This window comes from Pseudorca crassidens, chromosome 13 (assembly GCF_039906515.1).
Source record: "Pseudorca crassidens isolate mPseCra1 chromosome 13, mPseCra1.hap1, whole genome shotgun sequence".
Taxonomy (NCBI): Eukaryota; Metazoa; Chordata; class Mammalia; order Artiodactyla; family Delphinidae; genus Pseudorca; species Pseudorca crassidens.
Genome location: NC_090308.1, coordinates 43,190,028 through 43,216,771, shown reverse-complemented (window position 1 = coordinate 43,216,771; position 26,744 = coordinate 43,190,028). Strand labels below are relative to the sequence as shown.

The 26,744-nt window shown below is 40.8% G+C and overlaps 2 protein-coding genes and 1 long non-coding RNA gene across 4 annotated transcripts; 1 reads left to right on the top strand and 2 right to left on the bottom strand.

Annotated features, from left to right (window-relative positions):
• Positions 1-2,807: 2,807 nt before the first annotated feature.
• CALHM6 (calcium homeostasis modulator family member 6) lies at positions 2,808-5,058 on the top strand. 2 transcript variants are annotated; one of them, XM_067702945.1, is made up of 2 exons: positions 2,808-3,615; positions 4,576-5,058. In XM_067702945.1, the coding sequence occupies exons 1-2, from the start codon at positions 2,869-2,871 to the stop codon at positions 4,996-4,998; spliced, it is 1,170 nt and encodes a 389-aa protein (XP_067559046.1). In that variant the 5' UTR covers positions 2,808-2,868; the 3' UTR covers positions 4,999-5,058. The 2 variants fall into 2 exon arrangements, with proteins under 2 accessions (XP_067559046.1, XP_067559047.1); XM_067702946.1 differs by having other exon boundaries at positions 2,809-3,153.
• On the bottom strand, positions 4,584-9,588 carry LOC137204994 (uncharacterized). The gene is made up of 2 exons (XR_010933945.1): positions 9,466-9,588; positions 4,584-4,999 (listed from the first exon to the last, which is right to left on the bottom strand). It is a non-coding gene; the product is annotated as an uncharacterized lncRNA (long non-coding RNA).
• Positions 9,589-22,476: 12,888 nt separating this feature from the next.
• TRAPPC3L (trafficking protein particle complex subunit 3L) lies at positions 22,477-25,139 on the bottom strand. Its single transcript, XM_067702944.1, has 2 exons — positions 24,966-25,139; positions 22,477-22,596 (listed from the first exon to the last, which is right to left on the bottom strand). Exons 1-2 carry the CDS (start codon positions 25,137-25,139, stop codon positions 22,477-22,479), a joined length of 294 nt encoding a protein of 97 aa, XP_067559045.1.
• Positions 25,140-26,744: the final 1,605 nt, after the last annotated feature.

Here is a 26,744-nt window from a genome sequence, read left to right as displayed (position 1 = left end):
AATGGCCTCTCAGAACAGAGCTGGCTATAAAGGGCTGGACAATCTTCAATAGACCCAGAACTAGAACCACCCATTGCTCCAGAGGTGGTAAGGGTGGGTGTCCGGGCACTAGACTCAAATCAGGGGCTGGGAGGAAATTCAGGCTGGTGGGCCGCAGCTGAACTCTAATAGTTATGGAAACCTGGAATAAGTACAGAAGGATCGTCTTATCTGGGAGATCTGTGATCGGGGGGACACAGTGGTGGCATCCCCAGGAGGTGGTGTTTAGAGACACAAGCTGACAGGATAATAGGTGAGGATGCAGCTCAGTCTGTAATGAGTTTCTGGGGCAGGATCATAAACCTCATACCCTGGTCTATAAAGCCCCTAAACCTGACCTTCCACCTGCAGCTCTGCCCTCGTGATGCACCACCTTCCTTCTCACTCTCAATGCTCTCGTCACTCTGGCTGTCTTTCTAACCGCAGAATACTAAGCTCCTTTACACCCAGAGCCTTTGTCATTCGCATTTCTGCTTAAATGTCCTCTCCTCATAGAGGCTTTCTCAGGACACTCTGTACCACATGATTGCATTTTAATTATCTGCGTAACCTGCAGACGTTCCCCCTCATCATCTATATCCTCTCCACTAGAACATCAGCTCAATGAAAGCAGGGCATCTCTTGGTCTTGTTCCTTGTTGTACCCAATAACACCAGGCACTTTTATAGGTACCTGGCATATTCTGGGTGCTTATTAAACCTTTAAATGAATGACTGAATGAACAAATGAACTAATTAATAAATTGGTTAACAAATGAATTACTCTAGTCAGGATAGTAACTAAAAATAAATGAAACCAAATCCTTGACAGCGGCGAGGAAGAAGAGGAAGGCTGTCGCCAGATGCAAACGTCTTAATAAACGAAGGGAATGAAAACAGATTGCAGGACGGAGGTGACGGAGGAGGTCATGCTAAACAGCTTGAGCCCTGGTGGAGAATAAACTATTAGAAGTGATGGGAAAAGCCCAGGTGTGGATGTAGTAGTGGGGGAATGCCAGCCCTCCCTCTTGTTCTGAGAAATGTGGGAGAATAAATAAATCTCACTCAAGAGAATGGAAGGGTATGTTTGAGTTAGGTTACAATTAAGGGAGATTTGGATAAAGCACAAAGGTTGTGATATAGTGGAATTTGTTCAGGACAGTATGTGGAAAGCGTGGGAAAGGAGGCAACATCTCAGAGGAGTAGGGTGGCAGTGAAGAGAGGAGAAGGGTCACCCACAGGAAAAGGGAAGGAAGAGTTTTTGCATATGTGGGCTTACAGAGATGATAGTCATAGCAGAAGTGATTTGCCTCAAACATGCAACTTTGATGCAAGTTTACAGGAAGCCTGGCAGTACCTGGTCCAACTCCAGAGAAGAGGGCCCCAACTGTCCAGCATGACAGAAAGGACCTTGATCTGGGGACAGCTTCTGAACACTCACACAGAGAGAGTAGCTATTCATCCCAGTGCCAGGTGGTTCTGTGCCAGGAACTGGTGCTGGGCGGGAACTCAGGAGGCAAGTTGAACTAAGAAAAGAGTAACATGTTCCTGCCCCGTCTCTAACAGTTCAGTAGGCTCTGTGGGCTACCTGTTCTTCCCAGATAAATAAGGCAAACCTAGGGGATGGGCTTGAGCAGCAACCAGTTCACTGCGACCTGCCCCCCCAGACTCTGTATCCAGACACCCTCCTTGAAGTGAAATGGACAGCTCAGGGCACACTGATCCTCTGAAGGTCGTGGAGGATCATTGAGTCACTGAATACAATCCTTGATCTAAAATAGAGCATTCATTTGGATTCTTAAATAATGTACAACACAGTTGTCTGTTGTCTCTTCCTGACGTTGCAAGGTGAGAGGTAATCCCTCACACTGAGCATTCACTAATAGGCACACCCTGTGTGTAAAAGTGCTTTACAGATGCTACGCAATTTACTCGTCTCAACGATCTTGAAAAGTGAGCACTATCTTCTGCTTTTACAAATGAGCATGATGAGTCTAGGGGGAGCTAACTTCTTAAACACACACATACACACACACAATGCACCTGACTTCACAGCCCATGTCCTTTCAAGTACACCTCACCTCACTCTAGAGCTGCTCAGAGTAAGGCTCAGTTTCACAGAAGTGGTTTTAGCTTGTGTCAGAGAAATGCTGCTTTGAGAAAACTGAAAGTGGAGGAACTAATGTTAGTTAGATGTGGCTGCAGATTGAAATTTTTTGGTTCAACTAGTGTTTTTTGAGCAACCATGTACCGCTCTCCTCTGCTGATCAACTTGGTGGTCACTGAGTAAGGATTTGACACTTGTCCACATACTACCAGTGTTAGGACCCACCTGAGGGGGAAAAAAAGAGGCAGAAGTCAATACTGTCTATTCAGGCTAATGTCCTGCAGGAGACCAGGCAGAGGAGAGGACAGTGGTAGTTCTGTCCAGAAGGGGGACAGAAAGGAGACAGACATCATGGACATACTGGAATTTGAGCGGGGCTTTGCTGCGATTTAGTTTATGAAAGAGAAACTGGAAATTTGCCCTTGAATAATGTTTCCTTTAAATGATCAGTTTTGTTTGGTTTCTTTGTTTTGTTTCTTGCAATTGTTTGGTCTGACTGAGAGTGGGTTTAGGAGCCAGGGTGGCTGCCATCGAGGAAAAGCTGGTGTTTTTCCCAGTTTATCCAAGTAAAAAGTATTCATTTGGTGACTGCATAGGGTCATTAAGGGTAAGGAAAGTCCCCTTGTCAGGAGGAAACAAAACTCACAGTGGAACAGGGCCTATCTTCCCTCAGAGTTCCGGAATTGAGGGATAAAGGTCACCAGTACCTCCGCTTCTGGAAAGGCATGAGTACTAGGGAGGTCAATGGTGTGTGTGTTTGAGTCTGCCGCACCTGGTCTGGTTGAAATAAGAAAGCGAAAGCTCAGGAAACCCAGAGAAGACCCTTTCTTTTTTGGAAGGCTTGGCTTAGCAGACCAGGGAAAACCCCAGACCCCAGACCCTCCCCCAAATCATTCGAGGAGCTGGGCAGCGAAGAGGCAGAAGCACACGGGCACATCCACGGCGCCCTGGGGTAGGAGACCAATGGAGAAGTTTAGGGCGGTGCTGGACCTGCACCTCAAGCACCGCAATACGCTGGGTTACGTCCTGGTGAGCTTGCTGACGGTGGGTGGGGAGCGCATCTTCTCCACCGCGGTGTTCCAGTGCCCGTGCAGCGACGCCTGGAACCTGCCCTACGGCCTGGTCTTCCTGCTGGTACCGGCGCTGGCGCTCTTCCTCCTGGGCTACGTGCTGAGCGCGCGCACCTGGCGCCTGCTGACCGGCTGCTGCGCGCCGGGCGCGCGCACTGGCTGCGGCGCAGCGCTGCGCGGGGCCCTGGTGTGCGCGCAGCTCAGCGCTGTCGCTGCGGTCGCGCCGCTCACCTGGGTGGCCGTGGCGCTGCTCGGGGGCTCCTTCTACGAGTGCGCCGCCAGCGGGAGCGCCTTCGTGGCGCGGCGCCTGTGCTTCGGCCGCAGCCCCGGCTGCGCGGACCAGCTGCCGCTGGTGCCGTGCCATCAGGTCCAGGCTCCCGACGTGCAGGACCTGCAGAAGGAGCTCAAGGCCCAGTCGCAGGTCGGGCGCCCGCGCTGGACGCGCTGGGGGGATCGGAGAGGGACGGGCTTCTACGGGGATGGACGGGGGAGGTAGAAATGCGTGCCCTTTCTCCAGACATACGACATCCGAAGACTAACTAGAATGGTTGTTGACTTCTCGTGAGCCGATAGGCATTCCTTCCTTCCTTCCTCCCTCCCTCTCTCTTTCTTTCTTTCTTCCCTCCCTCCTTCCTTTCTTTCTTTCTTCTTCCTTTCCCCTAACTCCCTTCTTTCCTTCCTTTCTATCTCGGTGCTTTTTCTTTTCTTTTTTAAATTGAAGTACAGTTGATTTACAATATCGTGTTAGTTTCAGGTGTACAGCACAGAGATTCAGTTATACGTGTGTGTGTATCCTTCTTCAGAGTCTCTTCCCTTACAGGTTATTACAAAATATTGAGGATAACTAATTAACGGGAGAAAGGCACTTGGGCACTCGTATAGTGTCAGGCATCCACTCTGTACCAGTCACCGTGCTGGGCCCTTTACTTCCTTTATTATTCTCTTCTGTCTTTACAGTGAATACACTGAGTCCAGGTCAAGTTGCTTGTCCAGTCAGAATTGTTACAGTAAAATGAGTCTGCCTGGCTCTAAAGCCATCACCCCACACTACTTCTGGGCTTGTAAAGCTAAGAGGTTCTTGGAAATGAATGTTTGTTTCATTGGATTTTCTGAAATTCCACGTTTTGAGTTCCAGGGATTCGACATATAAACTCCTCCTTGGGCCCTTGACATGCCTTGGAAAATGACTGTCTTGTCAAGTGAGCACTTGTACTGAGGGGTTCGAGAGGTTACTGCCACTTCTTTCTCGTAAGGGATTAAGACCTAAAGCTGTTGCTTGTTCATCATCATAACTCTAAGTAGTTCACACTTTATCTGAGGATTTAAAAATTTCTAAAAAAAAAAATGTGACTAAATTGCTATTTTGTTGTGTTTTCTGAAGGTGTTGGGCTGGGTCCTGATAGCAGTTGTTATCATCGTCCTCCTGATTTTTACATCCATCACCCGATGCCTATCTCCAGTTAGCTTCCTGCAGCTGAAATTTTGGAAAATCTATTTGGAACAGGAGCAGCAGATCCTTAAAAGTCAAGCCACAGAACATGCAACCAAACTGGCAAAAGAAAATATCAAGTGTTTCTTTGAGTGTTCACATCCAAAGGAATACAACACTCCAAGCATAAAAGACTGGCAGCAAATTTCATCACTATATACTTTCAATCCAAAGGAACAGTACTACAGCATTTTGCACAAATATGTGAACAGAAAAGAGAAGAATCAAAGTATCAGATCTTCCAAAGAAGATGTGGTGGTTCCTGTTCTTGGCTTTGTAGATTCATCTGATATGAACAGCACTCCAGACTTATGACCTTATGAATAGGAAAAAAGTTCTTTTGAGTTATTGATTCATTAAAAAAATAAACATTGGTATTGTTTATGACTTTTTCTTTTGGTCTTCCAAATTATGGAAACATAGCATATTAAATCAAATAAAAATTTAGAACTTTATCTCTTTATTATATTATAAGAAAAAAAGGAAGCAAAGGTAAATGGTTCACTCAAAGTGACAACCTGGAACTAAATCAGAATTTTTATATCCCTAGCCTAGGGTATTTTTCACTGAAAAATAATGCTGCTTTCAAATAAAAGAATTTAGTAGCAAAAACAGCAAAATAACAATTGAACTTCAGACCTTTCTTTTAGGGTATTTGATTTCAAATTCACTTTCATGCAGACAGCACATCGTTTGGTACTTTAAAATACTGGCGTTTTATGGCTACTAAAACAAAATACAAAATAAAATCATCATGAAAAGGGAAGTAAATTTTTTTAAAAACAAAATTTGAAAAACTATGATAATTGCAGGCATAACCTGTATTTAGTTTGTAGGATCAGAAGGAAATTTTTAAAGCTGTTTATTGTGGTAAATTTCAAATATACACAAAGGTAGAAAGGATAGTATTATGAACCCTCATATGGTCATTACACAGCTTCAATGGAGTGGGGAAGTCAGCTAAAGCCTACACCATACAAATAAATATAGAAATACAAATTGTGAGCTGGTTTAGATTGAGGAGGAGGGGATTGAGGAGGTCTGTGAGAAACTGAAATCTGTAGAGTCAGAGAAGAGCATTTCAGTTTGCAGAACAGTATGTACAAATGTGGAGGTGAGGAAGATCTTAGTACAGTCAGAAGCCTTAAAGGCGACTAGAGAAAATGTGCAAGGGACAGCTCGTGCAGCCCCTCGAAATCATGCAAAGGATTTTGGTTTTCATCCTATGAACATCTCAGGAAGATTGATCTGCTTTTCTTTTTATTTATTTATTATTTTTTTTGTGGTACGCGGGCCTCTCACTGTTGTGTTGAGGCGGACTCTCAACCACTGCGCCACCAGGGAAGCCCTGATCTGCTTTTCTTGTGGGAAAAGGAATGGCAGGGGGAAGAGGGAGAGCCAGGGTGGAAATGGAGAGATTAATCAGGAGGCTACTACAGGGGAAATAGGTGGGAGTGAACTTGAACCTGGTTGATGGTGATGAAGACAGAAAAAGAAGACAGATTCAAGGTAGACTTTGACAGCATTTGTTGATGGAAAGGATGCAAGGATGTTTTTGAGAGCAAAAATATCTATAGATAAAATTCTGTTGCTTGATAATGCCAGGACTTTCCAGGGGATCTTAGACTGTCATTCCTGTCCATCTCCCAAATTTATGGCTGTTCTGTGCGTTTAAAAAAATGACTTATGAAAACTTTGCAAAACAACTAAGCACAGATCATATTTAGCCCTTCTTCCTCTTTTGGCAGATCCTTGCTCCTGCTTCTATTTGCCCTTTGTTGCATAGGGGCCATTAAAAAGTACTGGTCAGTAGAGCTGAATATCCTGTTATTGAGAGTCATATATTGCAAGAAAGTTGGCAGAGAAACTGCATGATCAGTTCTTTTCTATTCCCTAATGAATAGTTTTGAAAATCATAACATGACTACTTTCATTTTTGCTTCCCTTATTTTAAAATTTCTTTAGTATATTCTTCTCTTCAACATTTTTTTTCTGGCCTACCATTTATACTTATGTATAATACTGTCTTCAATAGTCTCACGTTCCATTTTATTGACTTATGCTACACTTTCTCTTGCACGGTCTTTAATATTGTTGTGAAAGTATATATGCTTAAGATAAAAAATGATGATGGAGAAATGTGTGAAAGAAAAAGTGAAATCACCTCATTCCTTTGCAATATGTTCTTCCCAGGGAAGCTGTATACTCCATGTTTAGATAAATATTATCTCATACTATAAATGTGGCTCTGCACATTTTTCATATAAAATATCATAGTTCCATGTATATATACATAACAATTTACCTCCTGAAAAATTACTGCATAGTATTCTACTGATTAGTAGGATATGATTCCTTTTTTGTTAAAAAAAAATACACACACATGCACACATTCATAAAGTATATAAAGATAGGCACAAAATTGTCAGATTTGGTCAATTCTGAGGAATAATAATGGGTCAGGGGATTCTTTTGAACCTCATGCACTTTTTTTTTTTTTTTGTGGTACACGGGCCTCTCACTGTTGTGGCCTCTCCCGTCGCAGAGCACAGGCTCCAGATGCACAGGCCCAGTGGCCATGGCTCACGGGTCCAGCCGCTCCGTGGCACGTGGGATCTTCCCGGACTGGGGCACGAACCCATGTCCCCTGCATCGGCAGGCGGACTCTCAACCACTGCACCACCAGGGAAGCCCAAACCTCATGCGCTTTTGATCTTTGGATTTTAAAATAATAAATAATAAATATTAAGAGTATAATTAGAAACGATTAAAAAGAACCCTTACTACTGGTGTAGGGTTTTACAGTCAATAAAGAGGTTTTGCATCTTTCACTTCATTTTATTTTCAGGAGTTTGTGGAATACCCATGAAACATATCACTCACACTTACAAGTAAGGAATCGAAGGTTAGAGAAGTCACGTTGCTAGGCCAAGGTCACATGGTAGAACCGAAGCTAAGGGACTGCTCCTCTCTGGATCATGTAGTTCAAAGTGGCCACTTGGCTGTTTTTATTACTGGGTTAGATTTTTTCCTCTTTTAAATCCATGTGCCCTTGTGAGTGGAAAAGATACAGATGTCCTTAGTGACCCCCAGGAATTTTCATGTCCTTCAGAAACTTGGCGACTACTGATAGCTAAGACCACTTTGAACAAACACAGTGAGATCAGGACACAGCACAGTTATTTCATGGTGGGAACATGGTCACCACTATTTCGCAGGATACATCACTCTTCTGACCCTGGCCCCAAACAGGCCATGTTGTGGGCTCAAGAAGCATTTTTATACTCAATATATAGTCTTTATAATATCGCAATTAAGAGCTCAGTCACTGGAGACATATGGGTGGTATATGAACAACTGAAACTTATTTTTCACAGTTCTGGAGGCTGGGAACTCCAAGGTCAAGGCACCAGCACATTAAGTGTCTGGTGACAGCCCACTTCCTGGTTCACAGATGGTTATCTTCTCACTGTGTCCTACATGGTGGAAGGGGCAAGAGAGCTGGGGTCTCTTTCATAAGGGCACTAATCCCATTCATGAGAGCTCTGCTCTCATGACCTAATCACCTCCCAAAGGCCCAACCTCCAAACACCATCACATTGGGGATTAGGTTTCAACATACGGATTTTGGAGGGACACATTCAGTCTACAGTACTGGGTTGTTGTTCTGGCTCAGCCTCTACTAAGGATATGAGCTTAATCATCTCTCCAAATCTTGGTTTCAGCAGTTGTAAAATATAAAGTAATCATATTATTTACCCAGATGATTTTTGCTCACAACTGAGATAATGCCAGGAAAATGCTCAATAAACATAATATATTTTTATTATTGTAAGGTAGTAGGCTAACTGGATTGGAGAAAAAGAGAGAAATAAGATAACACTCTTAAGGAACTCTCAAGGAATTGATAGGCAAATAAGTAAACAGTTAACCATCATAGGAAGGGGAATAGAATATACGATAATTAGAAACATAAGCAAGGTGTTTTGAGAAAAGAGAAAATAAATTCTGCCTAGGAATATTTGGAGGAATTTTCACAAAAGAGGAAATAGTTTAAGGCTTCCTAGTGAGTTGGATCCCACTCATCAGGGAGGGACTGAAAAGTCAACCTACCAAAACTGTAATAAACTCCCAAGCTACCCAGAGCCTCCCAACGAAGGTCCCTTGAGTTTCATTCCTATTGAACATTGCTGCTCTAGAACATGGTAATCAGCGTTAAGCCTTAAAGAATTCTCCCCGCCCCACCCCGATGTGCCATTTCAGAGTTTCTCCACAATAGCTTCTTTCTCAGGAGCGTTCTTTCTTGAATTCAACTTCTTTTGTGGGCGTAGTGATTGTAGATTTCAATGTAATGTTTCATTCGGTGTGTGTAGAATTTTTTTAATTTATTTTTTAACAGTGGCAGCTTAAGAATCTATCTAATTCAAACCAATACTGCTATGGAGACTAACTTCTTCAGAACTCTTCCCAGTATGTTCACAGTGTCTGGTCACCTTTTCTCATATATTAAACAGTGATTATCACAAAAAGCTCAATAACCACAAATTTTGACATTCATTGCGAATCAAAACAAACCAATTCAACATATGAATTTTGAAAAGTCACAGATATTCAGTCCATAGCATCGTCATTTAAAGCTTTTAAAACCTACCTGTCCTCCACTCCATCCCACCTGTCTACCCTTACTTTTTAATATTATCCAATATAAATATAATCTCTGAGTTAATCAGGCTTTGGACGTCCTACCACACCCATTAAACAGCGTGAAAGGCTCAGTCTTACCTCTTCACTCAACTGGTTCTCTTTTCAGTCATTCTTCCAATGTCTTGACTGGGATTTGATTTTATCCTACTTACAAGCTAATAGTTAGCCTGTTACTGTAACATGGAGGCTGGCAGGAGAGATGAAATTTCTGGGCCAACGACCAAAATCTATATTAATCACAGCAGTGCAGACAGCATGAGCATTGTGTTTGCATTGGTTCCCCTTGCCCCCAAGTCCTAGGGGGAACAACACAGAAAGCTAAGATGGATACCTGCACACAGTGTGCGTTGTGTTGCTGGAAAGAACACTGAGCTTAGGGCACCACCATTTTATAGCAAGTAGTAATGAAGCCTGCTTTCTGTCTAAGAGAGAAATTGTTTCTATCAAGGCAGGTTGCTGCAAGCACAACCCTGAGAAATGACCTGGGAAAAAACAGTCAGAGCCTTGCATTCCTAGCATACTAGTAAGACGTGCAAATGCATGAGAGACCAAGGGAGGACTATCTCCCATCACACAATATCTTCCAACTTTCAAGCCCCATTTCCAATCATACTTCCCCCCAGTGCATCCCCCAACTGCATCAGGCCACAGCAACTTCTTCCTTCTCTGAACTCATGACTTCACCTCTCAAACTCACTGTAGCACTTGATCAGATACCTGCTTGTATCATATTAAAATTTTGTGTTTTCTCTTCCCAGAATGATTTTATGACTTCTGAAGACTTAAAAAAAATTATCTTGTAAATGCCACAAAACAACAACAAAACTGATAAAAACAAGTGAGAAAGATTAAATATATTTATCATTTCATTAAGAAGAAAAAAGAGTTTAAGTATCACAAATACTTCTTGAAATTTTAAGACACAGGGTACATGACCATGATAATATATCAGTAACCAGAGACTGTGTTTTGGTAAATACACTATCATTTCTAGACTTGGAAACCACTTGTTTGTCAATCACGTGATTATTTATGTTATTTGTTCGTCTTTTGTGTATGGCACTCCGTTTCTTAAAGGCAGTTTATAGCATAAGAAAAACAGTTATATAAATATATTTAATATCATAGAGAAACAAAATTTAATAGCCAAAAGTTTTTTTTCACGGTGTATCCACTAGCAACTTGAGTTACTGATGTTCCACAGAGTGCAGTTTGGGAACCAGTACCTCAGATAATCAGAGGCAGATAGAAAATCCACTGTTGTTTGGCTTGCTTCACGGTATTCTCAAATCACATAGTCTATTCAAAAATAGCAACTTGAATGAACTCAAGACTGAGACATGGTCAAGCTGTGGGGCAACATTTCAATGGCCAAGCAAGTAAATGGATACATAGGGGATTCATTAAACTATAGTTTATTTCATGGAGACCAGATCATCATGTGTCTAGGCATCTTTAAAGATACTTAAAAGCACTTGGAAAGAGGGCAGTGCATAAAATAAAAACCAGATGTTTCTCCTCTTAAAAAATCAAAACAATCCTAACCCCTTTCTCAGCTCCCAGCTCTGCTCAAGAACTCTTGATGAGACAACTGCTTTTTATTCAATTCCTATGCAATCTAAGAAGACTAACTTTGAGTCCACATGCTTTAACTTTAAATCTGCTTGCCACTGTACATACCAACAAAATTCCACAACCCTTCCAGTCTCATAGGCACATTTACCCCAGCTAGAAGCTGCCTAACTCTCCCTGCAGATGTGTGCTGAATCTCTGTCTATAAAATAGGCATTTTATTTTCTAAAAATGTAAACCTTTACTGCACATCCTCTATATCCCCACTCCAATTTGAGATTCAATAATTTATACTTGCTTAAGGAGTGCTTCATAAATGTGACCATTGGCAGTGAAAGGCTACCCAAGGAAGTACTTCTGGTTTAAATTGTTGGTTTGAAAATACATATTCAGCCACAAGCAAACAAAATAAAAGGATTTTTTTCATGTCATAAAGCAACCAGAGAACAGGAGAGGAAAAGGCAACACTTTTTTTGGAAGTTGGAAAGCAGGTGGTAAGTGGTGACTGTACTACCAGGCCTGAGAAATCTGAATCCCAAGCCAGAACTGGAGAAAGATAAGAAGCAATATGATTTGTACCGTACAATCTGTACAAAAGGATCAGGATTCAGCAGCAGCAGCCACCTCTGGAAATGGGTCTGGCAGCAGAGTTATACGCAGGATTGGTTGAAAGCTTGTTTAAGAAGAACTGGTCCCTCAGATCTCTGCTGCCATTCCAAGCAGCTGGACAGCTGCTTCTCCCTACCTTAGCAAAAACGGGGGTTTTAATTTCTAGATAGAGTTTTTCAAAAAATTTCTGAACTGAGACAACAGGATAGTTGAAGACAGGGATACTGTATTGAACAAAGTGAAATAAAAGTTAAAATATACATACTGAATTTTATTTTCTCCAACCTGGCTCCCAAAATGCTGGCATTCAGGCTCACATTCTTCAAGCAGTAGGTCAGGAGTCATATCTAGCAAATTTGACTGCCCAAGAGAAGAGACCGCAATAAAATGACACATTTTGAGGGTCACATTTAAATTCCCCAACTTGCCATACTGCTCGGGGGTGGCAGGCAGCTGGGGCAACTAACATCACATCTGCCCTCTCCATGGTCTGAGTGGCAATCCTGACCTCCTGGGGTGTTTACAGTGCACCAGTTTAAGATGCAAAATTAACAACTGTTTTCTCTCTCCTTCTGCCTTGCCTTCCTTCTAAAGAAGAGCTGTTTGTCTCAGTTATCATTCCTGCCCCTCTCTGAGCCTTGAGTTTTAGTGCCAGGGCTCTCACACAAATCTAGCTTCACATCCTGAGTGAAATATTTCACAAGAATGTAATTCTGGAATTATCTCACTGCAAAAGCACAGCCAGAAAAGGCCATAAGCATTCACACCCATTGCCCGTTCACACCCAAGGCCAAGGAGATCGCAGACCCCTTTCCCTTAAACAGAGAATGTGCTTGGGGCCCAAAGCAAAGCCCACCAGCTGCCCATGGATATTATCCTGCCCACTGCCAGACCCCCTGCTTGCAGACTGAAGCCTGGGTGCAGAACAGCCACCACCACAAAACATTCTGCACTGTACAAGGACAGACTCAGGAGAGAATCCAAGCAAACAGGCCTCACTTTGCAGATGCTCCCTATGTTTCACAGGAGATATCTGGCTCCAGGAAAGACCGGAAGAAACTATTGACACTCCCCTGTCACAGCCCCATAAGACAGAAGAATGTCAGAAGCCAAGCTATTAAGGATCCTTCCCATAGCTGCCTGCTTTTCCCAACTCTCTAACTCAGTTGCTATCCAACTCTTGAGAGAGTCAGAAAGTAGGGTATTTAACTCTGAAACTAGATGTCAAAGCCAGGTCTAGATCAGTCCAGCAGGGCTGAGACCAAGTGAAACTGGAGAAGAAATAATGTACTTTGATGGACTTTCAAAAATCCTAGCTGAAAAATCACCAAGCTGGAATCTTTGGAAAAAAATTCCTTACTCCAGTCTGCACCCCACTCCCAATGAATCCTCATAAAATGATCCAGAAGAGGAGAAAACAAATTAGTGGTTTGCCAGGTCTATAAATCTAAAGCTATTCTAAAGTAAAATGTTTATTAAGATAAAAAATAATATAATAAGTCCCTCAATTTATTATTCTATGTTGAAGCCCATAATCTACAAGCTCCACTAAAGTTCATATTTTATCCAATATGGGTGGATAACCAAGGAGCTCCAGAGATTTGAAAAAAGTATGAGAGGCAGAAGCCAAAACAAATGGAAAAAGTTACTTGGAGGAAACAGACACTATGTACTCCTAAGAAAACTTTAAAAAGACGACCAATAATGATTTTAGAGATGTAACAGGAGACATGACATGTATGAAATGAGAATAGAATTGTATTTAAAAACATTTGAAGGACAAAAGAGTTCTTGAAAATTAACATGATAGCAGAAATTAAAAATGCAATAGGGCTTCCCTGGTGGCACAGTGGTTGAGAGTCCGCCTGCCGATGCAGGGGACACGGGTTCATGCCCTGGTCCAGGAGGATCCCACATGCCACAGAGTGGCTGGGTCCGTGAGCCATGGCCGCTGAGCCTGCGTGTCCGGACCCTGTGCTCCGCAACGGGAGAGGCCACAACAGTGAGAGGCCCGTGTACCACAAAAAAAAAAAAAAAAAAAAAAATGCAATAGAAGGTTTGGAAGATAAACTTGAGGAAATCTCCCAGGATGTAAAATATTAATATAAAGAGATGGAAAAGAGAGAAAAGTTAAAAAAAAAAAAAAGAGAGAGAGAGAGAACTAGTCTAGGAGATCTAACATCCTACTAATAAAAGCCTAGCAGAAAGCAGGGAAAATGGATAGAATAGGATAAGAAATCATCAAAGAAATAATTCAATGTTTTCACCAAATGGAAGATGGATTTCTAGATTGAAGAGTTCATCAGGTGATCAGCACAGTAGAAGGACACAGAGTCACAGTGAGATGCATCATGGTGCAATTTTGGAACAATGGGGATAAGAAGATCCTAAAGTTTTCCAGATAGAAATAATAGACCAAGAATCCAAAATCAAATGGCACTGAACTTCTGAAAAATATCTGGAAGCTAGATGATCATGTTTTCACAAACTTTATCCCCTATTCACTCTTTATCATGAAGCTACTAAGGTATGCACTCTTTCAGAAGAGGGAGGACACCGAGAAAGGAAAGTCATAGGATCAAGGAAACAAAGGATCCCATAGAAGATAGAGGAGAAGGGAATCTCTAAGAGGATAGTGAGAGGAGAAGACAAGAATGACGGTAAAATTAACCACTGATAATAAGATTAACCCTATCTGGGTTAGTCAAGGTTTAGAAAGGAAGAAAGTTAAACACAACAAAATTATGCATTCTTAATATTTTACTGGAAAATCACTGTGACATCTTTCAAATAGCATGTGGTGTTTATAAAACGTTGTCCACAGATTCTTTGAAACTCCTTCCTTCAAGAGATAGAGATGAATTCCCTTACTTGATTGTGAGCTGGACTTAGTGACTCATTTCTAATGAATGGGAAAAAAGTGGAAGTGATGATATCAAGTGTCTTCAGAACCTAGGTCATAAAAGATGTTGCAGCCTCCTTTCTCTCTCTCTCCTGGATTTCTCTCTCTGGTGGAATTCAGTTGCTGGGTTGTGAGGGTGATAGAGCAGCCTCAGGAGAAGCCCATGTGGTGAGAAATTGAAATTTCCTACCAATAGCCATGTGAATGGCCTGTCTCGAAATCAAATCCTCCAGCTCTAGTCAAGCCTTCAGATGGCTACAGACTCTGCTGACATCCTGATGGCAGCCTTGAGAGAAACCCTGAACCAGAATGACCCAGCTAAGCTGCTCCTGAATTCTTGACCCCCAGAGACTGTGAGATAATTATTGTTGTTAGATCATTAATTATTTTAATATTATGGGGTGGTTTGTTACACAGCAAAGGGTAACTAATTCACTGCCTTTTGAAGTAACTTATGTCTCTAAGGTCCATTCTCCCACCTGTTGTTTTATGACATTATATCTCATTTGCTCTTAGTTGAGTGTCACAGGTTGACACTCTTGCTGACCATGAGGCAATTTTTGGAGAGAGTTTTACACTGTACTCGTGTGTAAAATAACTGTGGTTTTGATGGGTTAAGGAACCTGGATTTGTAAATGCCCAACTACTGGCTAGTAATCACCACTTCTTCATTCCTGAATTGCAGCTCTCAGCATCATCAAAATCTTATTTTAAATTTTGAGTACGTTTTTTTCCCACTGCAGTAGGTAAGCAACAAGACAACATCAAAAGGCTTGAGAGAGACTATCTCTAAGAAGATAAATTGATAGAGAACTTAATGTGTTTGAAAATATTAAGAGGAGATTTATGCACGTGGGGGAAGAATTTAAGGATTACTGATAAGAATAGGGAAAGCTAAGAAAATGTAAAGACTGTTCTATTATTAACTCTAGGGAAAAGTTGTAGAGGAAAGGAAACCTACCCTTAGTGTGCTGCATGGTCCAGTGGTCAATAGTGTTTACACAGTCTTAGCAATGTAACCACCGAATATTGATCTAACCCCGATTATGCCCTAGTAGGAGGGATGGCAGTCAGGAAGTTTGCCTATGTGTGTGGTTAGGATGGAGACTGTGTGTGAGAAAGCCTTACATTTCTTGTGCGGAAATAAAAAAATAATATCTCAGACTGAAAAAATAAAGAGCTATATAAGCATTTTATGCATAAAGGTGAAGTAAATGACAGAAGAATCGGTCACAAGAGTAGAGAGGAGATGCTGAGGTGAAGCAGGAAACGGTAAAAGGTAAAAGTGATGGAGGTCAGGGAGGAGAGGCAGGCAGATGATTCACACTCTCATCTGATGCTTTAGATTGTTTGCACGAATACATTTTTTTAAGTAAATTTTAAAAGAAAAGAGAAATAAGATAATTACTAAAATAATCACTAAAATGTATGGAAAGAGTCTGTAAATGTCACCAATGTTACTAATAGGTGCTTTATGTCTTTTGCAATGTCAAATCCTTTTCCAGGGGCCCCTCAGATATGGTCCTTACAGGTACAGAGAGGAATACTTGCATGATATTAACTTTCACTTAAGATCTTCCAGTGTTTTCTGAACTGATGAAAAATAATCCTATGACTGGAGCCATAATAATCTGCTCTTTGAGAATATTTTTGTGTTTTGAGATGAAACAAAATTTCTAGTGACAACTTTAATCAGTTCTGGTGACTATTTTGTTGACTACTGATTTAAAGCATGAAAAACAATATTCCAGTTATTGAATAGATTTTCTTCATTTTAGCCTTTCTTTCTCTTTGCAATGTCACTCCAAAAACTTTTGAAACGGGAGACAGATTGATTTAATTAATATTTATTAAGCATTCATTACATGATCATAGTCTAGCAGGGGATGGGCAGCCCTGGAACCAAATAATTAAAATGCAATGGGATTTGTGCAAAGATTAATGTGTGTACATGTCAGAGAAATAGTAGAGAGATAATTTCTCTGAGAGTTGCCTCAGGTATTTATGGAAGGGGGCAAGATATAAATTGACTAAGGAGTTGGAGAGAGGTGATAAGGGAAGGTTTTAGAGAACACGAGACCTGTAGAGGTTTTCTGTGTAAGGGTTCTACTGTCCAGGAGAAATATCTACCTTGAGAAAAGTGCCAACCATGGAGCCTGCATATATCAGAATTTGGGGAAGAAAGAGGAACTGGAGGAGAATGAAGGAGACTTAGGATTAATAGCCAGCTAAAATAGAGGAGAAGAATCAGGATAGAGAAATTTTAAGACAAATATTTTAACATAGAATTGTCCAGTTTCAAAGCTGGCACTCTGTCTTTGTTTGGGCTGCTATAACAAAATTCCATAGACTTGGTGGCTTAAACAACAAAACACATTTATCCCTCACAGTTCTGGAGGCTGGGAAGTTCAGTATCAAGGTGCCAGCAGATTCAGTTCCTGGTTTGCAGATGGCTGCCCTGATGTATCCTCAGAAGGCCAGGAGAGAGGGATCTTATGTCTCTCTTCTTGTAAGAGAATTAATCCCATCATGAGGGCCTCACTCTCAAGACCTAATCTAATCTTCTTTCTTAAGCTGCCTCCTCTTCCTGCATCCCTCACCCAGCCTCCCAAGCTAGACACTCGGGAGACATTGCCAACTCCTTGGACTTCCGGTCCCACGAATAATACACTTAAGGCAGGCAAATTTAAGCCCTTTGTAGTTTCATATCCAACTCCTTTTCTCTCCCGGTTACCAACTTAATGCCTCACAGATTATTATGAAAATTAAGTGACATACCACATAATTAACGTGCCTAGCACCTGATAAAAATCTTAATTGAATCCCAAACCAAGAAAGCAGCATTTCCAGATGCTTCTATTGTTTGGCAAATACGGACCACTGGGAATTAGCACTTCCTCTTTTAAGTCATTAAAATCTATGTGGTTCACATGCTACAAGGAAATAGCAAGTCACTAAGTACAGTCTGCTGGCTTGAAAGATTCAGGCCACTTGGGAGGCTCCAGAAATCAGAAGGATTCCGAGTTGGAAATCCTCAAGTGACTCCGGATGTGACTTAAGTTTCCAGTAGAAATAGTTGAAGGAAGAACCTGAAATGTATGAGTTTTTTGTTTTTTTTAGGAGCTACCACTGATTGAAAATGTCTTTTTTCTATGAAATCTACTTTTTCTGGAACCTGTGCTCTGTGGATGCACACCATAATGCTCGTTCTATTCTCTCTGTCCTGTAACCTTTTCCTCTCTGTGAGGAAAAGAGCTATTGTCAATGCAAATTTTATTTCATTGAGCATTCAACCATGTGAAAAATGTAATAATAAGCAGTTTATTCTCTTTGGTACTCCAATATGTTGCAAATTATCTGACCTATCACATAGTTATCATGCAATGAACCTTGTTGCATTACTGTAACAGAAACCCAACTCTACTACTTAAGGAATATAGTAAATTTATTGCCTCATGTAACAGGCAGGTTTTTCTTCTCTTCAGTCCATTCAGCCTTGTCCCCCTCCCTATGTCAGCAGCAATGACTGTGGTCTGGGGAATGCCGTGTCACGATTGGCTTAGATCTGACTGGCAAGATTTTAAACTGGGAAAGAGCCACTGTACCTAGGTAATAGCAATGAAGCTGGGTGTATGGATGACTTCCTCTGAAGTAGATGGTTTGCGTTGCCTAATAAAATGCTGGGCACCTGAACAGAAACATGTCATTCTATTGGGACAGGGAAACATACAGGCAGCCAACAATTGTCCATACATGAAGAATAATTAAAATAAAGGAACTGAAACGGAGAATAAAAAAGGAAGTAAAGGAGCTGCAGGGAGACTTCTTTGGAAGAAAGAGAAGTGTATGTAGTGGAAACAGAGCTCCTAGAAGAAAAAATGGAAGACAAAAGAAACTGAAGGAAGAAAAGCAAAGAAAGATTTAATTGGGAAAAATAGAGTCTGAGTTTAAGGGAGAACAAGGAATTATCCTAGGACATTTATTTCTTAACTGTTTTTAGTGAAGGATTTCCAATGGTTGATGCGTTTTGTTTGTCTTCTGTCAGTGAAACACTTGAAAAATAAAATTTTGCCAATGATTATTGTGGCTATGGCTTGTTTTCAATTTTAGGGTAACTATTACTGATTGAATAAGAACGGTTTCCTTTTCAGATCATTCGAGGTGTGCATTATACTGGCTGCATCCCTTTTCTGTCAGCTGATTATTTGCCATAGCCACTGTAGGTTGACCATTGGTCATGTCCAGTTAAAGTTCTGGAAGGTTTACCAGAATGAGGAAGTGCAGCAACTGGACAGATTTTTTTAAAGGAATAGGCAACCAAGCCATGTAAGGAAAACTTGGTTCATTTTTTAAAAAGGGAGTCTTTTGTTGTCCCAGGTTTCTAGGACTGGGAGGGTGCCCTCGTCAGGGACTCCTTCAGTGTTACTGAGAAGAAATGAATTAGCCTCCATAGCTGGTGGACGAAGCTGTGAACTCTCACCACCACCCAGAGTCTACAGTCCCAACTCCAGAGACTCTTAACAATGAATAACATTATATCTTTCAGCATTTGCTGTGCTACTCGACATTTAGCAGGTCTTGGTTAAAGGGACCTCTTTGGTTACAAAAGTTTTAATGTTATATTTGCACTTCAAGTGTCTGGTTTTCCAAATTTCTGCTTTGGTCCTTCATAAACAAGGAGAAGAGGGAATTTTCCACTTATTCATAATAGTCCATTCCAACTGCTAAATAGATCCAGGCTTCCAATAACTAATGGATGAAACTGAGAGATTTGAGAAGACAATAATTAAATGTGCAGGCTGCTGAGGGAAGTATGTCTGATTCCTGGCATCTTTAAACAGTGAACAGGCAACCAAGGCAGGTCTCCTCAGAAAACAGCTCGAGGAACCATCTGGTGATGTCATTTGAATGGCACGAAACTATCCCTCTGTCCCAAACCTTTCTTCCCTTTGGCTGTGCCAAGATGACAGAAATCTCTGCATTGATTAAGGTTTGGGGTTCAGAGTGAAGGCTTTTATGAAATAAAAATAGTATATAACTCTGTAGTTACACTGTGCAATTTCCACAAGTTCTTTGTGTAAAGACTCAACTTTACACAAAGGCAATGAAAATACACTTGGAGCCCAGGGGGTGGTATGCAACCTTTCTTTACTATGAAGCATTTTTGTTTTTTTGAATCTTCATTCAGTTTGTGAAGAGATAGAATTTCATGCATCTCTGATGTTCTCTTTCTCTTTACCTTTTATCTTTTCTATTCATCTCCATGAACCTGGATCCTCCCCACTTATTCTTTGTGTCCAAGGTCAAGGAGATCCAATAGATCTTTGACTGGGAATTCTAGACCTGTGTACATATTACAGTAGCTGCAGCCACATATGGCTATTGCACACTTACAATGTGACTAGTGTGACTGAGGAAATGAATTTTTATTTTAGTTTAATTTTAATTAATTTAGATTTAAAAACTGAAGCTACTAAACAACACTAAACACAGTTTGATTGTTTTGGTAGGACTGCATTTTACTGTAAACTTTGAAAACTTAGCATTGAATTGAGATGTGCTAAAAGTGTAAAATACACACTAGAGTTCAAAGATTTAGTATAAAAAAGAATGTAAAATGTCTATAATCATTTTTATATTAGCTAAAAGTTGAAATAATATTTTGGATAATTAGTCTAAATAAAATATGTTGTTAAAATTTATGTTACCTGTTTCTTTTTACTTTTTTAATGTGGTTATTAGAAAATTTATATATGTGTCTCTCATAATTCTAATGAACAGCACTTTCTAGATTCTTGCATTCTTCAAGATGGAGCAATTCAAGATTGAATACAAACGAGCCATTCTCTTGGTTATATAGATCATCTTTCATAGCATAAATTCAATGCCAAGAGACTTGCCTCCCTCTCCAGGGTGAGGAAAACAAAAAAGTATGGAGAACAAACCCCATCTTGAAGCAATCACCAGTTCCAACACTCAGCACCACGGAGAGTATCAGATTAGCTGCCTTCAGGGGGTGGGTAATAAAAGGACCGGGAGAAGCAAATTTTGATGGCTGGGTTGGGAAAGAAAGGAGATGACGGTGTAGAAAAGTAGGAGAATATTCCAAGTCATGGAACATTTTCAAGACAGCTTGTTGAGTGCTAACTTCAGAGGGAGACCCTTAGACATGAATATCTTGGGTTTCTGGAGGGATGAGTGTACTATAGAGGAGAAAGAGGAAACTGAGCAGAAGATGGAAACATCCCAAAATAAGTTTTGGGGTGGATTGTCGACAAACATCCTTGAAGGCATCCGTTTAAAATCCATGGCTTACGATATCACTTCTGATATCAGATAACATTCTTCTTCCAGATTCTACTCCTGGTCTTCTGTGGCATTGGTTTGAAAGTCCTTCCATTGATGCTGCAGCTGCCCCAGTGACCTTATTTTGTCCTTAGTACCTACCTCAATGTCCTTTTGAAGAGATAGTTGAGTAGGTGGGAAACAAACAATTTCCCCATAGCCTTCTAAAGTCCAAAAATGTAGAATTTCAGTGGTGGTTGTTTATGTCATTTAAACTCACTGATATAATTTTAGATTTTTTTTTTTTTGGCGTACGCGGGCCTCTCACTGTTGCAGCCTCTCCCGTTGCAGAGCACAGGCTCCAGACGCACAGGCTCAGCGGCCATGGCTTACGGGCCCAGCCGCTCTGCAGCATGTGGGATCTTCCCGGACCGGGGCACGAACTTGTGTCCCCTGCATCGGCATATGGACTCTCAACCACTGCGCCAACAGGGAAGCCCAATTTTAGATATTTACTACATCCAATCCTCTCATTTTACAGATAAGTGAGAGAGAGACAGACAGAGACAGAGACAGAGACTGACAGAGAGACAGAGATGGAGAGAGGCTGAGAGACGATGTGCCTTGCCCAGGATTAGCCACTAGTCAGGATCAGCTGAAGCCACTAGAAACAGAACTGGGACTGTATCTTCAGGATCCTTGAGACCTAGTTGAGGTCTACCACTACCTTATTACTTACACCAGTTTTAACTGATGGTGCCACCCTAATTGGTACTTTTACTTATAATTTGAGTTCTCTGCAGAGCCTAGTAGATTCTGGACTGCTATATGCTTATGGTCTGGTAAAGATTATCATTTATTTAATCCAGTACATTTTGAATTTTAAAAATGTTCTGGTCACAAACAAAATACACTTTGTACGATTTTTAGGGGATAGAAATGATACTAAAGTTCCTAACTGAATAAGCTTTGGGATAAGAAAGTATTCTCAAAGAACATTCTTTACCTTTCATTTTATTTCCTGGCCTGACCATCGGTAATATTTCCTGAGAAAAGGAAGGAATTTGGTTATTACCAGCTATCTAAAAATTAAATGAATTAAAATTAAATGCTATTTTAAAATATTTCAGAATTAGCATTCAAATTAATAGCTTGCCTTGATGATTACAAGTCAAGAGTAACTTCAGGAGGCCGAAGCTATAAGCCAAGCCTATATATGAGAAAAGTCATATCTACAGCTTCTCAAAAATATGGAAAATTGTCACAAATGGTACTGTTCCTATAGAGAATGCAATATACAGTATCTAGAAACTGTCTTTATATAGTGACATTGATATTGTATAATTTCATCCATTTTTCCAGTAAGAAGGGATAAATACACCAACTGTGTAGGTCGTATACTTTTTTTTCATTACCATAAGAAAATGAAAAAAAACAGACTCTCTTAGGATGGATTATGTAATATGTAGAATTCATGCTTACTATTTTACAAGGAGTTATTTGTCTATGAAATCTTGCGGACTCGAGATTGAAAATGTGTGATTTACAAGCAAAGAAAAAAACAGCTTTAAATCTTAGTGCCCTGCATTTCAAATTTCTGGCTGATTTACAAGTCTTTTAAACCCCATGCTATTAAACAATTCAAAACTTCTATGGCTCTATATGTGCAGCTAATATTAACTGCTCAGCCAGCCAGCCTGTGGCATTTTGCATGCTATTCTTCATTTTTTCCGTCTGTATTTTTCCTCATCCAGCATTTTCAGAAATGTCATTCCTATTTCTGTCACACTGTCACCTTTTAGTCTGTTTTGCAAGAATGTAACATCAGCAGCTAAATGAACCTAGGAAAGACAAAAAGAAAAAACAAAGCAAAACAGGCCTGAGTCATTCAGGTTTAAAAAAAAACAACCTCTAATTTTTTCGGTCTTTATTTTCAGTTTGATTTACCCCATAAAGAGCTGACTTTCTTTACAAAATGATAAAAAAAGAGCTTTTTCTGTGGATGAAGGGCCCTTTACTGTGCGTCCTCCATTGATGATCTGGCTGTGGTCAGCTCTGTGTGTGAGTCTGCAAAGAGAGGGGTGGTCCAGGACAGGCTCAACCTGCTTGATTCTGGGGCAAGCCCAGGATGTGGGCCCCTTTTTGTTCACAGTGTGGGTCTAAACTAAGGCTCCATCTCAGGAAGAACACAAATTCCCAACTCAAAGATAGCCTTGACTCAATGTGCCTTGCCAAGCAGAACTTCCAAGGATAAATGGCTTCTTAAAATGATTTTTCTCCAATTGACTTGCTATAAATCACTCTGTCATTAGCTCAATAACATAATCACTTGTCCTAACAACATTTAGCAATTACTTATGGCTTTGAGAGCTGTGAAAAAACACCAACTAAATAAATTATAAGTATAAAATTAAAAATTGAAATTATAGACATGGATATTTGATACCCAGGCCTTCATTTCCACAATAAAGCATTTCTCATTTCCCAGACACTGAAGTAAACCCTAGGGCTTGCTTCTCTATTCATTAAAATATACTCACATTGGGCTTCTCTGGTGGCGCTGTGGTTGAGAGTCCGCCTGCCGGTACAGGGAACACGGGTTCATGCCCCGGTCTGGGAGGATCCCACGTGCTGCGGAGCGGCTAGGCCCGTGAGCCGTGACCACTAAGCCTGCGCGTCCAGAGCCTGTGCCCCGCAATGGGAGAGGCCACAACAATGAGAGGCCCGTGTACTGCAAAAAAAAAAAAAAAGAAAAGAAAGAAAAAGAAATATATATGTGTATATATATATATATATATACTCACATAAGAGCAGCATATTGCTGACCTACCCTCAATAGAGTACCTGTTCAGCTATTTTAAGTCATTGGGATAGATAAGATATAAGCAAAATTACCTAGTAAAAAATACCTAGTAGTTAAATTATGACAAAGACAAAAACGATCTTATGGGGAAAAAATGAGAGTGAATTTAGCTTCCATATTTCAAAGTGCACTGTACATATGAACTACCATATGACCCAGCAATCCCACTATTGGGCATATACACTGAGAAAACCATAATTCAAAAAGAGTCATGTACCACAATGTTCATTGCAGCTCTATTTACAATAGCCAGGACACCATGCTTTTGTGATTCTCACCATCCAATAGAAGGATGTACAATGCACTTTGAAATATGGAAGCTAAATTCACTCTCATTTCTTCCCCATAAGATCTTTTTTGTCTTTGTCATACTTTAACTGAAAATCAGTTAAAATATCAAAAAGACTACATTGAAATTGTTTGGATATTTGGGACCATATGATGTCTGATACATATTTGTCATTCAGCACATATAATCAACTGCTACCCATGAAAGCTGGAGACTTCTTTATCCTATTTCAGACCTGATTTTTTTCCCCAATCTATGTGTGGATCACACTGAACTAGTTCAACTTCCTTGTCCCTTGAACAAAATATTATTTTTGTGCCTTTGGGCAAGGTCCTCCTTTTACCTGGAATATTATTTTCCTCTTACCCCAAGACCTTCACCTAACTGCTTTTTGTCTTTCAGATGTCAGCTCAGAGATTCCGTAGGAAAGCTTCCCTGCCCACCTCCCACCCCACTCCACCCCACCCCATCCCAGGTCCTCCCGTGGCCCTAAGTCATTTGACTTCTCTACTGGACAGAAGATTCTTGAAGGGCAATAACTGTGTTTTGTTCATCTGTGTATGCTCCGTGCCTCTTAACAGTTGCTGATCACTGTCTTGGTTAAATCAATGAATAATTCAGGTGTGGAAGCCAGCCTCCAAGATGGCCCACAATGACCCCGCCTCCTATCATTCAGGGAGTTCCCTCCAACGTTGTCCCAGAGTTGACAGCACCTGTTGTGATTAGAGCTACAAAGAGACCTATGTGACAAAGAACTTCATGAAGCCTCTAACCGACTGCGAGAAAGGCACTGAAGCCACGTGACTGAGCTTGGAAGTAGATTCCCAGCCTTAGTCAAGCCTTCAGAGACTGCAGCCCTGACCAACTGCTTGACTGCATGTGCATTAAGCTGTGAAAGGCTTTGAATCACAGCCACCTAGCAAAGCTGCTACCAGATTCCTGATCCTCAGAAACTGTGTGAGATAATAAATATTTGTTGTTTTAAGAGGCTGCATTTGGGGGTAGTTACACTGCACTAGATAATGAATATACCTGGCAAAGTAGAGTCTGTGCCTTACCATTTCCAGGGCCCCTCTGATAATCCCACAGAGTAAACTGCAGTAGCACAGAGAAGATCGCCCAGCAGGGAGCTCTTCCACAAACTCCACCAGAGGATTCTTTTCTGGAATCAGCGAAAATTCATTTCTGCTTGAATTGTTACAGGTCACACTTGGTGTAGTTCCCAAGTACATCTTGAAAGCAACCTAGTAAACAGGAAAAAATTTACAAAACTTGGTCTAGAACAAAGAACTGTTAGTAAGGCACCCAAATACCCTTTTCCAGGCACAATGGTTAAGCTCGTGGCGTGTGTAGTCAGAAAGCTTGGGTTCACACTCAGCTTTGAAATTTACTGACCCTCTGACTTGGACAACCCTTCAACCCTTTTATTTTCATGGAGTATCCTAAAGGACAAGTTTTCTATGGAAATAATATGGTTTATGAAACTTAGAGTTAAGGCATCATTTTTGAAAAAATCTTTTTCAAAAGTGAATATCCTTTAGGAGGGTAAGAAATTAAAATATTACCAATCATCAGCATACTAGCATAATGTTTGTCACATGTGCCTAGTAAAGGATAAGATCCTGAATTAGAAGGGACCCAAGACACACCTGCCACAACAGGAAGGCGACAGAGCAGAGGGCAGAGGGTGCCATGGGAAGATTAAACCCAAGGGTGTGTTTTGGGAAGTGGAGGGAGCCGTAACACCAACGATGACAAGCCTCTGAGAAGGAACAAGGGTTAGTGGTGGGAGGCACATAAGTGAGTCATAACGCAGCTTCTCAAAAAAGTCTGCTGTTTTAAAGCTGAAAGAATTCTACAATGTAGAGATAGAGGAAGCCTTGGAGACTATTTCTTGCATACCTCCAGTTTCTCAAATGAGTAAACTGGGACTCAAAGAAGTAAAATGACGTGGCTAAGTTTACATTGTAACTTAGTTCCCTGGCTTCCAGTCCAAGGGACTTCCTTGTCACAAAATATACAGGCCTGGAATCTGAAGTTCATTAATGGAAATTTTCAGCTTGACTGTTGTCTTTCAAGTGCCTTAATTAATTTAATTTTAAAATTAAAAGCAGTGTAGGACAGATATGGGGACAATTTCCTTAAATTATTTATAATTAGAAGTACTAGAAGTTTCACCATTCATCCATTCATTCAATAGTACTCATTGAGTACTGTGCCTGTCTAGCACAGTGCCTGGCACACTGTGTAGTGCAGTGTGGAGTTCGATAACTATTTGAAAAATGAATTATTGAGTAAGCATCCATTCTGTGTTTGACATTGTATTTATGCCCAGAATACAAAATGTAATAAGATGTAGTTCCTGTTTTATAAGAGCTCACAGTTAAAGAGGAGCTATAGATATTAAAAAAATAACTGCAATACTATAAGCTCTGCAAGTACAATGTTATATATTTGGTAGCAACCCTTGAAATATTCACAGAATAAGAAGCTTCTACCCTGTTTATGAATATTGAGTGAAAGTTTGCCAGGTGGACAAGGTCAGGTGTGTGTGTGTTGTGGGGTGGGGGGATATTCCAGATAGAAGGAACATGTCAAGGGCATGAAATACCATGATGAGGTTCAGGGGAAGTTGGCATCTATCAATTTGTGGGCAACAGGGAGCCCCAAAGGTGTGAGTAGGCTAGGGAGGAACTGGTTTTCTGTTTTAGAGGGATCTCCTTTATGTCAGCATAGAGGATGGATTTAGGGTTGAGAATGGGGGTGGTCATGAGGTCAAAGGCAGAGATACCAATCAAGAGGTTACTATGAAAGTCTAGGAAAGAAATGAGTAGGAC

Bases quoted from the DNA above. Each gene is read 5' to 3' on its own strand.
- CALHM6 (XM_067702945.1), top strand. From the start codon at position 2,869: ATGGTGTGTGTGTTTGAGTCTGCCGCACCTGGTCTGGTTGAAATAAGA. The intron at 3,616-4,575 runs GTCGGGCGCCCG...TGTTTTCTGAAG, and splicing joins AGCTCAAGGCCCAGTCGCAG to GTGTTGGGCTGGGTCCTGAT.
- TRAPPC3L (XM_067702944.1), bottom strand. From the start codon at position 25,139: ATGTACTTGGGAACTACACCAAGTGTGACCTGTAACAATTCAAGCAGA. The intron at 22,597-24,965 runs GTAAGGCACAGA...TGTCTTTCCTAG, and splicing joins TCAGAGGGGCCCTGGAAATG to GTTCATTTAGCTGCTGATGT.